The sequence below is a fragment of the Mytilus edulis genome, chromosome 1, assembly GCF_963676685.1.
Source record: "Mytilus edulis chromosome 1, xbMytEdul2.2, whole genome shotgun sequence".
NCBI classification, from domain to species: Eukaryota; Metazoa; Mollusca; class Bivalvia; order Mytilida; family Mytilidae; genus Mytilus; species Mytilus edulis.
In genome coordinates this window covers 661,337-674,406 of record NC_092344.1, presented here as the reverse complement: position 1 = coordinate 674,406, position 13,070 = coordinate 661,337, and the positions used below count along the sequence as shown (strand labels likewise).

Here is a 13,070-nt window from a genome sequence, read left to right as displayed (position 1 = left end):
ATTTCATAGATTTCTATTAACTTAAACTAAAGTTATAGTGCGAAAACCAAGAAAATGCTTATTTGGGCCCTTTTTGGCCCCTAATTCCTAAAATGTTGGGACCAAAACTCCCAAAATCAATACCAACCTTCCTTTTGTGGTCATAAACCTTGTGTTAAAATTTCATAGATTTCCATTCACTTTTACTAAAGTTAGAGTGCGAAAACTAAAAGTATTCGGACGACGACGACGACGACGACGACGACGCCAACGTGATAGCAATATACGACGAAAAATTTTTCAAATTTTGCGGTCGTATAAAAACATTATATATGTGCTTCCTTTGTCCAATGTTGACTCTTTTTATTTCAGAAATAAAACTAAAACTAGGTTTGCTATGATCTGTACATGGTATATCTGGGTATTTTTCATGTGTGTTTTATTTTCATCATGTTCATGCTAGGACTTTTATTAAGAAATTAACATTCCAAAAAAATATTTCATTGTCCATTTAAATGCATTAAAATTACCTTTGAGAAGAGGTTATCTTCGAATTGGGGTCAAAATGCATAGGTATTTCTATAGCAGGACAAAAAGAGGGAGACCCAACAAAAAAGGTTTTCACTATATAAGATGACCTTTATTGCAGGTTTGACTGTACATTAATACATACGTATATCTGGTATCATGATTTTCTTGACATCAGTTCTGTCTTTGTTGTATAGGTATAGTTGTCCATGGAGTACAGATGTGGGATAATTCTGGACCTCATATGTCATGTCATTCACTATCTCCTCTAGTTCTCTGTTCTGGAACAATATTAACTGCTGTCCTGAGGGTATGTCAGACTCCATAGCTATTTTTTCCTGGACAGCTGCATACCTATGTTAGTAAAGATGTCCAAATTATGTACAAAAATGTAGTTCAAAATGATTAACTGACATAATAGAAAATTGAAAGTTATGGGGCATCTATTCATGACACAAAATCAAAATATGTACAGCGCTCAAGCAAAGGAGCTTTTATTATAATAATAATAATAATAATAATAATAATAATAAATTCTTTATTTAAAGAGGGTAAACACAGTTAGTTACAATCACTAATCTTCCCTGAGGCCCTCATATACATGTATGCAATACAAGTAAAAACAAAATGGTAATAATAAAAGAAAAAAGCAATCATACAACATATAACACAATTGTATAGACATAATAGTTCAGTGTACATGTACCATGATTAAAAGATATAAAACAGTTAAATATCGCATGTAGTAAATAGACCTAGTATATACAAATCATTAAAATCATACATTCTAAGAGTAATACAATGTAGTTGCAATCATTTCAGACTGAATATTGGGACTGTCTCAAGTATTGTTTTATAATTTGTTTAAAAGAATAAGTGTTTTGCACTATACGCATTTCATAAGGTAGTCCGTTCCATAAAACTGATCCAGAATAAGCAAAAGATTTTTTAAACAGTTCAGTTTTTGGCTTTGGAACTATCAAATTACCTTGAGTAACACCCCTTAAAGCATAAGGATTATTTACAGATATAAGTTGAAACTTTTGAATTAGGTACTGTGGTGCTTCTTTCCGCATACATTTAAATAGCAATAAATATTTATGGTATTTGATTCTGTTTTCTACTGTCATCCAACCAAGTTTTTTAAATAAGGGGGCTGATGGGGATAATGGGTCTTTTATTGCTGTTCTTCTTCTCAGAACTAGATTTAATTATGATAGTATTAATCTTTAGTGATAATCATATATATATGAAAGCATTGACAAATTCAATTACAATAAAATTGAGAATGGAAATGGGGAATGTGCCAAAGAGACAACAACCCGACCATAGAAAAAAACAACAGCAGAAGGTCACCAACAGGTCTTCAATGTAGTGAGAAATTCCCGCACCCGGAGGCGTCCTTCAACTGGCCCCATAACAAATATATACTAGTTCAGTGATAATTAACGCCTGAACATTTGATTATAAATAAAAAGTGTAAATGGGAACAACAATCAATGATCATTCAGGACAATTTATGCTTCTTTTCTTGAACCTAATAATGGTGCAAATAGAAAGTAAAAAGAATAATGTATCATTCATTACCTGTCACATTTCTCTACATAGATTTTGAGATTAGACCCAACACTACAGTCATACAATCTTATGGTTAGCATGTCCTGAATCTTAAACACTTCACGGAAAAACTGTTCAAAACTCCATCTTCTTCTCTTATCACTCTCCAACATATTGGCCAGCATGGGTACCACTAAACATTTCAGACCTCTACAAAAACAAAATTCAGTCAAATCTTTAATATTGTTATCTTTTAAGTACAAGTTATATTTAACAAATGATTTAAAACATATTATGAATTGTCCATTTAATACCATTCAATGTGTCTGAGAACCGGCCATAAATTCAGGTCTAATACCTTAAATTGGCTAATGCAGAATTGTTACTTGTCTAATACATAATTTTAACTTCAAGTTTCTTGTTCAAAAAGGTGTCAGAATAAGGAAGTGTGCCAGTGGTTAAAGCCAAATGATAGATTTCAAGGAGTTTGCTGCTAAAAGTTGTGAATTTTCATATGTTATAAAAATCAAAATTCTACATACAATTATTGCCCAATTTCTGAACCACCAGTTAACTGAACCCTTGGATCAATTTGATCCGCCAGTTACCATGGTCACCCTATCTACATAAATAGGGTGCAAAATGTAAAATAGCAATGGTCCGGAAAAGAGCCTTTTATGAAAGCTTTAGTTATTTATATATTTTTTTTAATAAAAAAACAGACTTTTTAAAAAATACTGAAGAAAAATAAAATAAAAGCAAAGTTTGTACATTAAAACTGGTGACTGTTTATGGCCTTTTTTGTTCTTTTAAAATAAATACAGCCCAAACGAAACTTAACTTACAAAGATAGACGACAAGTTCCTGGAAGTTCTTTACTCCATTCTATATCTCCATTCTGATATCTTTGTATTCCAGATATAACTCCAGATTCTTTTGTTGATGTGATAAGGAACCTGAAAATATTCAATATCTTATTGAGACATCTTTTCACAAAACGAAGTTGCCAAATCTCCTTATCACTATCATAATAAACACTGAAATGTCTCACCTGCTTTACTGACTATGATTGATTGAACAATATTGACATATGAACCATGAAATGAGGTCAAGATCCGATGAACACAGCCAAATAGACAGGTAAACCTTACAATTATTCCATACACCAAATAAAGTTGACCTATTACTTATATTATCTGAGAAGTGAACCAAACCACAGAAACTTAACATTAACCTTTGAACCTATCAACCATGAGAATGAGGTCTAGAAAAAAAATTATAACTGCCAGACAAATATATACATTTTACAATCATTCCAAACCCCAAATATAGTTAACATATTGCTGATTGTATTTGAAAAACAGACCAAAACATAATACCTGAGCATTGTCCAATGAACCATGAAAATGAGGTCAGATGAAACCTGCCAGAATGACAAGTTCTCCTTGCAATCATTCCATAAACTACATATGGTTCACCTAATGCTTATAGTATCCAATCTAATATGAATCTTTAACCTTGATCACTGATTAAAAATAAGGTCAAAGTCTGGTGAATCCTATCTGACAGAAATGTATATCTTGCAAGGAACCCACATATAATTATCCTATAACTTCTAACTAGTAAGAAATTCACATGATGAAATTTTTTCAAGCAGTCACTGAACCATGTAAATGAGGTGTAGGACAATGGAGATATGACAAATAGTAGTTTTTGACAGATAGCTTACATAGTCTGGCTATTTGACCTGCCACCATATGGCTGAAATGGTAAGTGGCCTGTTGCCACATGGTAAATAGTGACCCCTAGAGACCAGATATCAACACTAGCATCAAACTCTTGGTATGGTACTGAATGTCTTCGTAAAACAGCTTTCTCGTACATGTTGGGATCCTTTGAAAGAAAAAAATTATTCTATATTTGTAATATATGCAAAATTTTACTGTATAATGTCAATAAAATCAATAACTGACTTGCAAAATACCGACCCTACTTCTTTTTTTTTTTTATAGATTATTGGGAGTAAAAAGAATGTAGCACCTGAGTTAAAGGATTTCATGGTTGAGCTATTTAAAGTAACGGTTAAGAATTCAGTTTCAGGTTTTTGTTTTTATGACATCCTGTTTTGCTTTGATAATGTATATGGACCAAAATCATTCATGAAATGTTGCTGAATTTTATTTTTACAATTTAAATTTGTGCATTATCTCAAGTTCTGGCCTTGTGGTCATAAAACTTTCGAGCATGGTTTTTGTACTCAGACTCAAGAATCAACCAATCAAAATACTGGATTTTGTGTTTCCAGCACTTATTTTGTACTCGGAGTACTGAATAAAGTTTTATGACCGAGAGCCCTGATGTATTTGTTTTTCCTTAATAGAGGATAGCAGTACTGTTTTTTTTTCTTAAACAATCTAACCAAGTATTCTTCTGTTCCATAAATAGATGTAAAATTTTCTTCATCATCTAATTGTCTAGCAGCTCCAAAGTCTGTCAGTTTGTAGATGGATCTGAAAAAAAATCCTTTCTTGTTATTGAATTTAAAACATGTATGAATATATTTGTAACCAGATGCTCCGCAGGGCGCAGATTTATACGACCGCAAAGTTCTAACCCTGAACATTAGGGCAAGTATGGACACAACATTCAAGCTTGATACAGCTCTGAATTTGGATTTCGATTAAATAGTTGACACAACACAGGTTTCTGACACATAATGAATGTGGTCTAAGAACTTAAACTTAAAAACTTTAAATTGGACATTACCTATTATAGTCCAATATCCAAAATCTAAATACATGGTTAGATTAAGCATCTATCAAAAAAACCCATATTTACAATTTTTGTTGAAATCAAACAAAGTTTAATTTTGGACCCCAATTTGGACCAACTTGAAAACTGGGCCTATAATCAAAAATCTAAATACATGTTTAGATTCAGCATATCAAAGAACCCCAAGAATTCAATTTTTGTTGAAATCAAACAAAGTTTAATTTTGGACCACGATTTGGACCAACTTGAAAACTAAGCCAATAATCAACCAGATGCTCCACAGGGCGTAGCTTTATACGACCGCAGAGGTTGAACCCTGAACGGTTGGGGCAAGTATGGACACAACATTCAAGCTGGATTCAGCTCTAAATTTGGATTGTGATTAAATAGTTGACACAGCATAGGTTTCTGACACAGAATGAATGTGTTCTAATGAACTTAAAATTTTTGTTTTCTCTTAAAGCAATTCACTATGCTGTTGAATATTAATCCTCTCAAAAAAATGTTTGAAGAAATTTTCTTTTTATTTATGAAATTTCAAATGAGAAAAATTGAACCCAATTTTTTAATCACATCCCCCTTTCCCTTATTCCAAAACTAATCTCAATTAAAATATTCTAATGGAGTTTGCAACAATAACTACTCATTTAAATACATCATAAAATATTAAGATGTAAAAAAACTGCTTGTTATCCCTGAATGGTAAAGATCATTTAAATCTATCAGTTGGTAGTAAAAAGTGAGTATACATTGTATATTGTATATAACAAAGATTTAAGTTGATTCTGGACAAAGAAAGATAACTCCAATTAAAAAAAATCTTGCAATAAGATATTTCTTGCTTACTATTCTAGACAAAGAAAGATAACTCTAATTAAAAAAAAAATTTGCTATTTCACAATATTGTGAAATTAGATATTTCTGTATGTGCAATTGAAAAGACTTGCTATTGCACAATACTTAATATAATAATTTTAGATCCTGATTTGGACCAACTTGAAAACTGGGCCCATAATCAAAAATCTAAGTACATGTTTAGATTCAGCATATCAAAGAGGCCCAAGAATTTAATTTTTGTTAAAATCAAACTTAGTTTAATAATGGACCCTTTGGACCTTAATGTAGGCCAATTTGAAAACGGGACCAAAAATGAAGAATCTACATACACAGTTAGATTTGGCATATCAACGAACCCCATTTGTTCAATTTTTGATGAAATCAAATAAAGTTTAATTTTGGACCCAGATTTGGACCAACTTGAAAACTGGGCCAATAATCAAGAATCTAAGTACATTTTTAGATTCAACATATCAAAGAACCCAACCGATTCATTTTTTGTCAAAATCAAACTAAGTTTAATTTTGGACCCTTTGGACCTTAATGTAGACCAATTTGAAAACATGACTAAAAGTTAAGAATCTACATACACAGTTAGATTCGGCATATCAAAGAACCCCAATTATTCAATTTTGATGAAATCAAACAAAGTTTAATATTGGACCCTTTGGGCCCCTTTTTCCTAAACTGTTGGGACCAAAACTCCCAAAATCAATACCAACCTTCCTTTTATGGTCATAAACCTTGTGTTTAAATTTCATAGATTTCTATTTACTTATACTAACGTTATGGTGCGAAAAACCAAGAAAAATGCTTATTTGGGTCCCTTTTTGGCCCCTAATTCCTAAACTGTTGGGACCTAAACTCCCAAAATCAATACCAACCTTCCTTTTGTGGTCATAAACATTGTGTTTAAATTTCATTGGTTTCTATTTACTTAAACAAAAGTTATTGTGCGAAAACCAAGAATAATGCTTATTTGGGCCCTTTTTGGCCCCTAATTCCTAAACTGTTGAAACCAAAACTCCCAAAATCAATCCCAACCTTTCTTTTGTGGTCATAAACCTTGTGTCAAAATTTCATAGATTTCTATTAACTTAAACTAAAGTTATAGTGCGAAAACCAAGAAAATGCTTATTTGGGCCCTTTTTGGCCCCTAATTCCTAAACTGTTGAAACCAAAACTCCCAAAATCAATACCAACCTTCCTTTTATGGTCATATACCTTGTGTTAAAATTTCATAGATTTCTATTCTCTTTTACTAAAGTTAGAGTGCGAAAACTAAAAGTATTCGGACGCCGCCGACGACGACGACGACGACAACGACGCCGACGCCAACGTGATAGCAATATACGACGAAAATTTTTTCAAAATTTGCGGTCGTATAAAAATCTAAGTACATGTTTAGATTTAGCATATCAAAGAACCCCAATTATTCAATTTTTGTTAAAATCAAACTTACTTTGGACCTTAATGTAAACCAATTTGAAAACGGAACCAAAAATTAAGAATCTACATACACAGTTAAATTCGGCATATCAATGAACCTCAATTATTATATTTTTGATGAAATCAAACAAAGTTTAATTTTGGACCCTTTGGGCCCCTTATTCCTAAACTGTTGGGACCTCAAGTCCCAAAATCAATCCCAACCTTCCTTTTGTGTTCATAAACCTTGTATTTAAATTTCATTGATTTCTATTTACTTATACTAAAGTTATTGTGCGAAAACCAAGAAAATGCTTATTTGGGCCCTTTTTTGCCCCTAATTCCCAAACTGTTGGGACCAAAACTTCCAAAATCAATCCCAACCTTCCTTTTATGGTCATAAACCTTGTGTTTAAATTTCATAGATTTCTATTCACTTATACTAAAGTTATAGTGCTAAAACCAAAAGTCTTTGGACGCCAACGACGACGACGCCAAGGTGATACCATTATACGACCAAAAACTATAATCAAAGAGCAGAATGCTCTGAGGGATACGATTGCCATAGTTTCCATTGACACATGTATAGCAGTTCTGCCAACTTTTCATTAAGCAAATGCGTGAGATTTGGCCAAAATTTAAAAGATCAGAGGGAAAAAATATATCCAAGGATACTACCGCAAAAAAACATGAACATGCATGAGTCTCACACATTTTTGGCAGCCCTGGTACAGCTGGATAGTATTATTTATTTTTAAAACTAATTCAACTGCACATGGAAAATGTAATATACTAATAATCAGAATAGTCAACTTTAATCAAAGAGCTGAAAGCTCTGAGGAAAAATGACGCCACTGTCTCTAATATTGGGATATTTTTTATGCAAGTCTTGATTTTCACATACCGTAATTAGTTTAACAATGCAACATGTCTCGTAGCATATACTTGATATTCGTATATGTGTGTGTCTGAAGTGAAGATGACAACTGGCTGTATTTTTTAAGACAAATGAATAGGTCAAGACTACCTGAATTGTAAAAATAAAAACTGTAGGAAGGCTTGAATATTTCTCACTAGTACATAGTCCCAACCCCCTTCTCCAACAACACTTTAGTTAAATAATCTTTTTGTTACTGTTATCAAAGGTCTAATGAAACTCAGGTAATTTCTAAGAATTCTAGTCAAACCAGCACCTGGTTAAATTGGAACTGGACAAATTGGCACCCGTTATAGTCAAATCGGCACCTGGTTAAATCGACAACTGATATAGTCAATTCGTCACCCGTGTTAAATATATATTTTTAACAGTATTTTAAGCAAAAAGAGTAAAAATAAGAAAGAGGTTGCCAGAATTTTTTTCAGTATTTAAGCATAAAGAGTTAAATACCTAAGGAAGGGATTGTCCAAAAATATTAACTTTCACATTTTTGGGGGTTCATGTACATTTTGTATATATTTATTTTTCTCAACCAAATGTGTATTTTTAATCATATATATGTTCCAGACCATATGAGTATTTGGACCATACACGTACGGTCCAGACCGTATACATGTACATACAAATGTATACTCGTAAGGTCCGACCATACGCGTACGGTCCGGAACGAGCTGACCATACATGTTATTTGATCATATGGGTAATATATTAAATTGAAACAAGCAGTTATCACAATCTTTATTTTACTAGTGATTTTAAGTTTTACAAATAGCTATTAATAATTTATTACAATTAGATTAAAAAAAAACCAAACAATTGAAATTAAGTATTTGCTTAATTGTATATCTGAATCCTATGTTGGTACTATTGCCAAAGATGACACAATTCAAGTAATGTAATATTTTTTACATTTTCATGTATGCAGTTCATGCATGTTCTTTGCATTTGCATTATGTGGTAAAGTGGCTTAATATTCCAAAACAATTGACCTCCCACATGATATTTACTTCCGATATCTTCAATTTCAGTGATCATAATTCAATTAATGTATTACTGATCGACATGATAGATACAAGAGATTAACATATTTAATTAGCTTGAATTTTAAAAAAAGTTAAAATATAAAGTTTTTGTTTCAATTACATTTGAACTTTTTTACATTAATTTGATAGTTAAGTTATGTTGATCTGCTATATGCATTTGTATCTAATAAACCTGACCATCTTTTTTAATATTAGTCAGACCGTACGTGCACAGTCCGACCATATGAGTATTTTGAAAAAGTATGCATACGGTCCAGACTGTACGTGTACTGTCCAAATACTCATACGGTCTGGAACATATATGAGGTATACGATATTTTTTTATGAATTTTTTTAACCAGTTCAGGCAGTTGAGCATTTTACAGGATTGTTGGTTTAATGCTGTTTAAACTTTCCTGAAAAAAAACCTTTAAATTTGCTAAATTTTTGGCATGAAAGTTTGATTTATTGAAAGGGACTCATACAATGTAGTTTTCCATTTTATTTTTCTAATTGTCCTTCGTTGTTTACCTTTATACACAAGTTAAACACAATAACATATTAACTATATACTTGGTAAAAGTTATTAATTAATTGAATAGAAAATATTATAACAAATATTATTGGATGCCGAATTGACTTCAAATAGGTGTCGATTTGACCAGATGCCGATTTAACCAGGTGCCGACTTGACTTGTACATTTTAAATCCTCTGCGATCGTTTGCGGTACTTTCTTGAGAAAACCTGTTTTCCATTATCAAACAGAAGTAGAAACTGCTTGAAAATGATTCTAGAACGCTTCATGATTGTTAAAATAAGTTAAATTCACTTAAAAAACAAATTTCAAACTTGCGACGTTTAAACAGCAACGTTTAAACAGGAAGTTTAAAAAGCATGTGTAAAAGAAGAAATTAACCGGTGAGAGTCAAAATACGTACATGACAGATATCACTATAATACAGTCTTTAATATAACACCAAAACGGAATGAACAATAACCGATTACGTTTTGTAGTTTACAAATTCTAAGCTGGTTTACGGTTGTCTTTTTTACTATGGTAGGATCGTTTCAATCTAGCAGATACCAGTTTATTTCAATGCATTGAAAAGAAAGAGAAATTTGTAATGAAAGGTTTAGATTTTATATTTATCAGTTTTAATTTGATATTAAATCGAAATAACTTATTAATATGGATGAGTTAAAATTATTAGTTTGAAAAATAATGAGAGCGCCCTCTACAATATCAAAAACAAAGATGGCGGAACGTAAACAAACCACCTCGCCGCGAAATTGAACTTGTTCTCTTATTTCTTGTTTTTCGTACTCAATAGTCCGCACCCCCTCTGGAAGGTTCAATTTTGGAGAATAAAACGGCGGACTATACAAGCCTTTCTATGGACAGGTCAACATTTTTGTTGTAAAGTAAATAAAGTATGTAAACTAGTTCCCGTCCAACTACAACACTTTGTTTGAGTGTAGCGGAATACAGGCAGATACCAGTTAGTTTGTAAAATAGTAAATATGAAACAGAGGGCGGTAGGCGGCTGACGCGTCATTTTCCAAAAATGGCCAATCCCGGATACGATACCATACAAGTGTATGAGCAACGTACTTATTGTACTATCAATTCCAAGTTTACTTTCCACAGCAGACACTGAGAATGAGAGAAGGTATTTCACTTCGTATCTTATCACCGTTAATTCTAGGAGGAACCCCAGTTCTAACTCTTTAAATATTAATTTCCTTTGGGTCAGTGGGCATGACTCCTTTCCGTACACACTCCTCTGTTTAAATTGAGATCGTTCTTAATATAATCTTTTGAATAAATTGTATCAAAAACAAATGATAAAGGTTGATGGGAGATAAGGGATATAACTCCCCCTACTATTATGCCATAACAATTATTCTGAGATATTGCTGCTGAAGGTAAACCTTTGACATAAGTTTCATTAAATTTTAATGAAAAATGATTTGAATTTGATGAACAAAGTTAGGTACTATTACACTGACAAATACTAAGCAAACATAATGCTATCTTGACTTCTTATTTTAACTAAATATTCAATTCACTAAAAAATGAACTGATTTTTGATATTAAAATATGCAATTGTTGAACATGTTTAACTAAAAGTCTCTCCCTAAAAGTTTATAGTAGTATACTAACTGTCCTGTATCATCTATAAACCTCATTATATTTCCAGGTTTTAAGTCTCTGTGAATTATTCCCATCTGTCGTAAATACTGCATTCCGCTTGCTGAAAACACACATTGAACAAGAATTAATAAAGGAGGTAAAAATTGTTTGAAAAAAGATTTAAATAAATGTCTAGTTACTGATGATTTTAACTTGTTTGATCAAAATTCTTAATAACTATTTAGTAGGTTATTATCATATTCTGATATTAATATGAATATGACCTTACAGAAAAAAAGTGAAGCATTAATGTTTTGTTCGATATCAGCATCATTGATACTATTTTACTGGAATAAATAAATAAACATTTGTCTGTTCTGTAATACATGTATATCATTCAATATTTTTATTCACAAAAAAATGTTAAGTCTTGTTTTAATATTCTTATCAGCTTCGTTCTTTCAATTTTAGCATTAATAGCAATGTCATTTCTTTTTTATGCCTGGAGGGAAATTCTATATTGTGAAATGTTTGTATGGCATCAAAGTTCTAGACTATCATAACTATGCACAAAATATTTGCCACTGAATGTAAAGAGACGTCCAATCAATCAATCAAAGTTTTATAAATGAAACTTGTAACTTAATATATGAATTGTAAGGGTCATTACACAATTAAGCTATGTGCAGATATTTAAAATCTTTTTTTAACTCTAGCATCTGGTAATGATAAGGTTAAATAATTGATTTACTTAAAGTTAATGTAATATCTATAATCAAAATTTTTACCAATGTCAAACAATACAACTAGAAACTCCTCTTCTGGTAACCCATATGAATATTTTGGCTGGTCTAACATAGAGTATAAACTTCCTCCCTCGCACAACTCCATACCCATGACATAATTTCCTGATGGTGACTGAAAATAACAACATGAAAATTAATGAATCCTTTAATGTGAAACATGTATAGACAAAGTCTAGATTTTCAGGGAAAATAAAGAAACGATTGTTATAGTTTGGATGTTTATCTAATAATGTTATGAATGTGAAACACGACCAAAGTTTCTAAAGCATGAAATGAAGATCATAGTGACCTTAATATTTTGAAAATATTCCGTATTTTTTAATAGAATTTTGGCAGTGAATTATATCTGAGATATCATCTTTAACTTAAATGCAAATTTTTATCAGTAGCACAAACATACAAACCTTAAAATACTGTGGAGATTCATAAACAATTCAAATTTTTATTGAGTGGTAACAATGCCCCCCCCCCCAAAAAAAACAACCAAACTATGTGGTAATTCTTGTATACAGGCAATACAATAATAGGGTCATTCATTTATAGTTAACTTACATCTCTTTCCACTGCATAAATTGTGATAACATTTCTGTGATCTAACTTCTTCAATAGATCTATCTCCCTTAAAGCTACTGAGGCAAAATGATGAGACACTCGTTCATGAAAATATTTCACTGCACAAACACATCCATTTGGCTGAAAAAAATAAAAGACTATTATTATGATCAGTAATTAACAAGAAAAAAGGCATTTTTCCTTCTATCAAAAGTTTGTTGTAGATTCGGTGTCTTTTCTGAGCATCTTTTTTGATGATGTTGCAAAATTCTTCAATTTAAAGTATTATGCTAAGTATCTTTCAATATACAACAAAGAAAATAAAAGCTTTAAATCTAAGGATTAAACTATCAAAAAATTAACTGTTGTTAAATGTATATACCAATTTTAGAAAAATTCTTTTAAAATCAAGGGAAGATAATCATATTGAATTTGATAGGACAATTTGTGTTTTTTTAAAGAAAATAAGGGCATGACCCCTATTTCTATTCCATAAATTGCAAGTATTTCAGCTGTT

The 13,070-nt window shown here is 31.5% G+C and overlaps 1 protein-coding gene across 4 annotated transcripts in view; it reads right to left on the bottom strand.

The window, feature by feature from the left end:
- Nucleotides 1–13,070, bottom strand: part of LOC139521111 (serine/threonine-protein kinase TBK1-like) — a 46,329-nt gene that overhangs the window by 26,499 nt on the left and 6,760 nt on the right. For all 4 annotated transcript variants that reach the window (XM_071314428.1, XM_071314435.1, XM_071314413.1 and 1 more), the window contains exons 4-11: nt 12,554–12,694; nt 11,984–12,113; nt 11,226–11,316; nt 4,484–4,574; nt 3,794–3,957; nt 2,910–3,020; nt 2,095–2,274; nt 653–861 (exon numbers count right to left, since the gene is read on the bottom strand). In XM_071314428.1, coding sequence (XP_071170529.1) covers nt 653–861; nt 2,095–2,274; nt 2,910–3,020; nt 3,794–3,957; nt 4,484–4,574; nt 11,226–11,316; nt 11,984–12,113; nt 12,554–12,694 — 1,117 coding nt within the window. The remainder of the gene's footprint in view (nt 1–652; nt 862–2,094; nt 2,275–2,909; nt 3,021–3,793; nt 3,958–4,483; nt 4,575–11,225; nt 11,317–11,983; nt 12,114–12,553; nt 12,695–13,070) is intronic.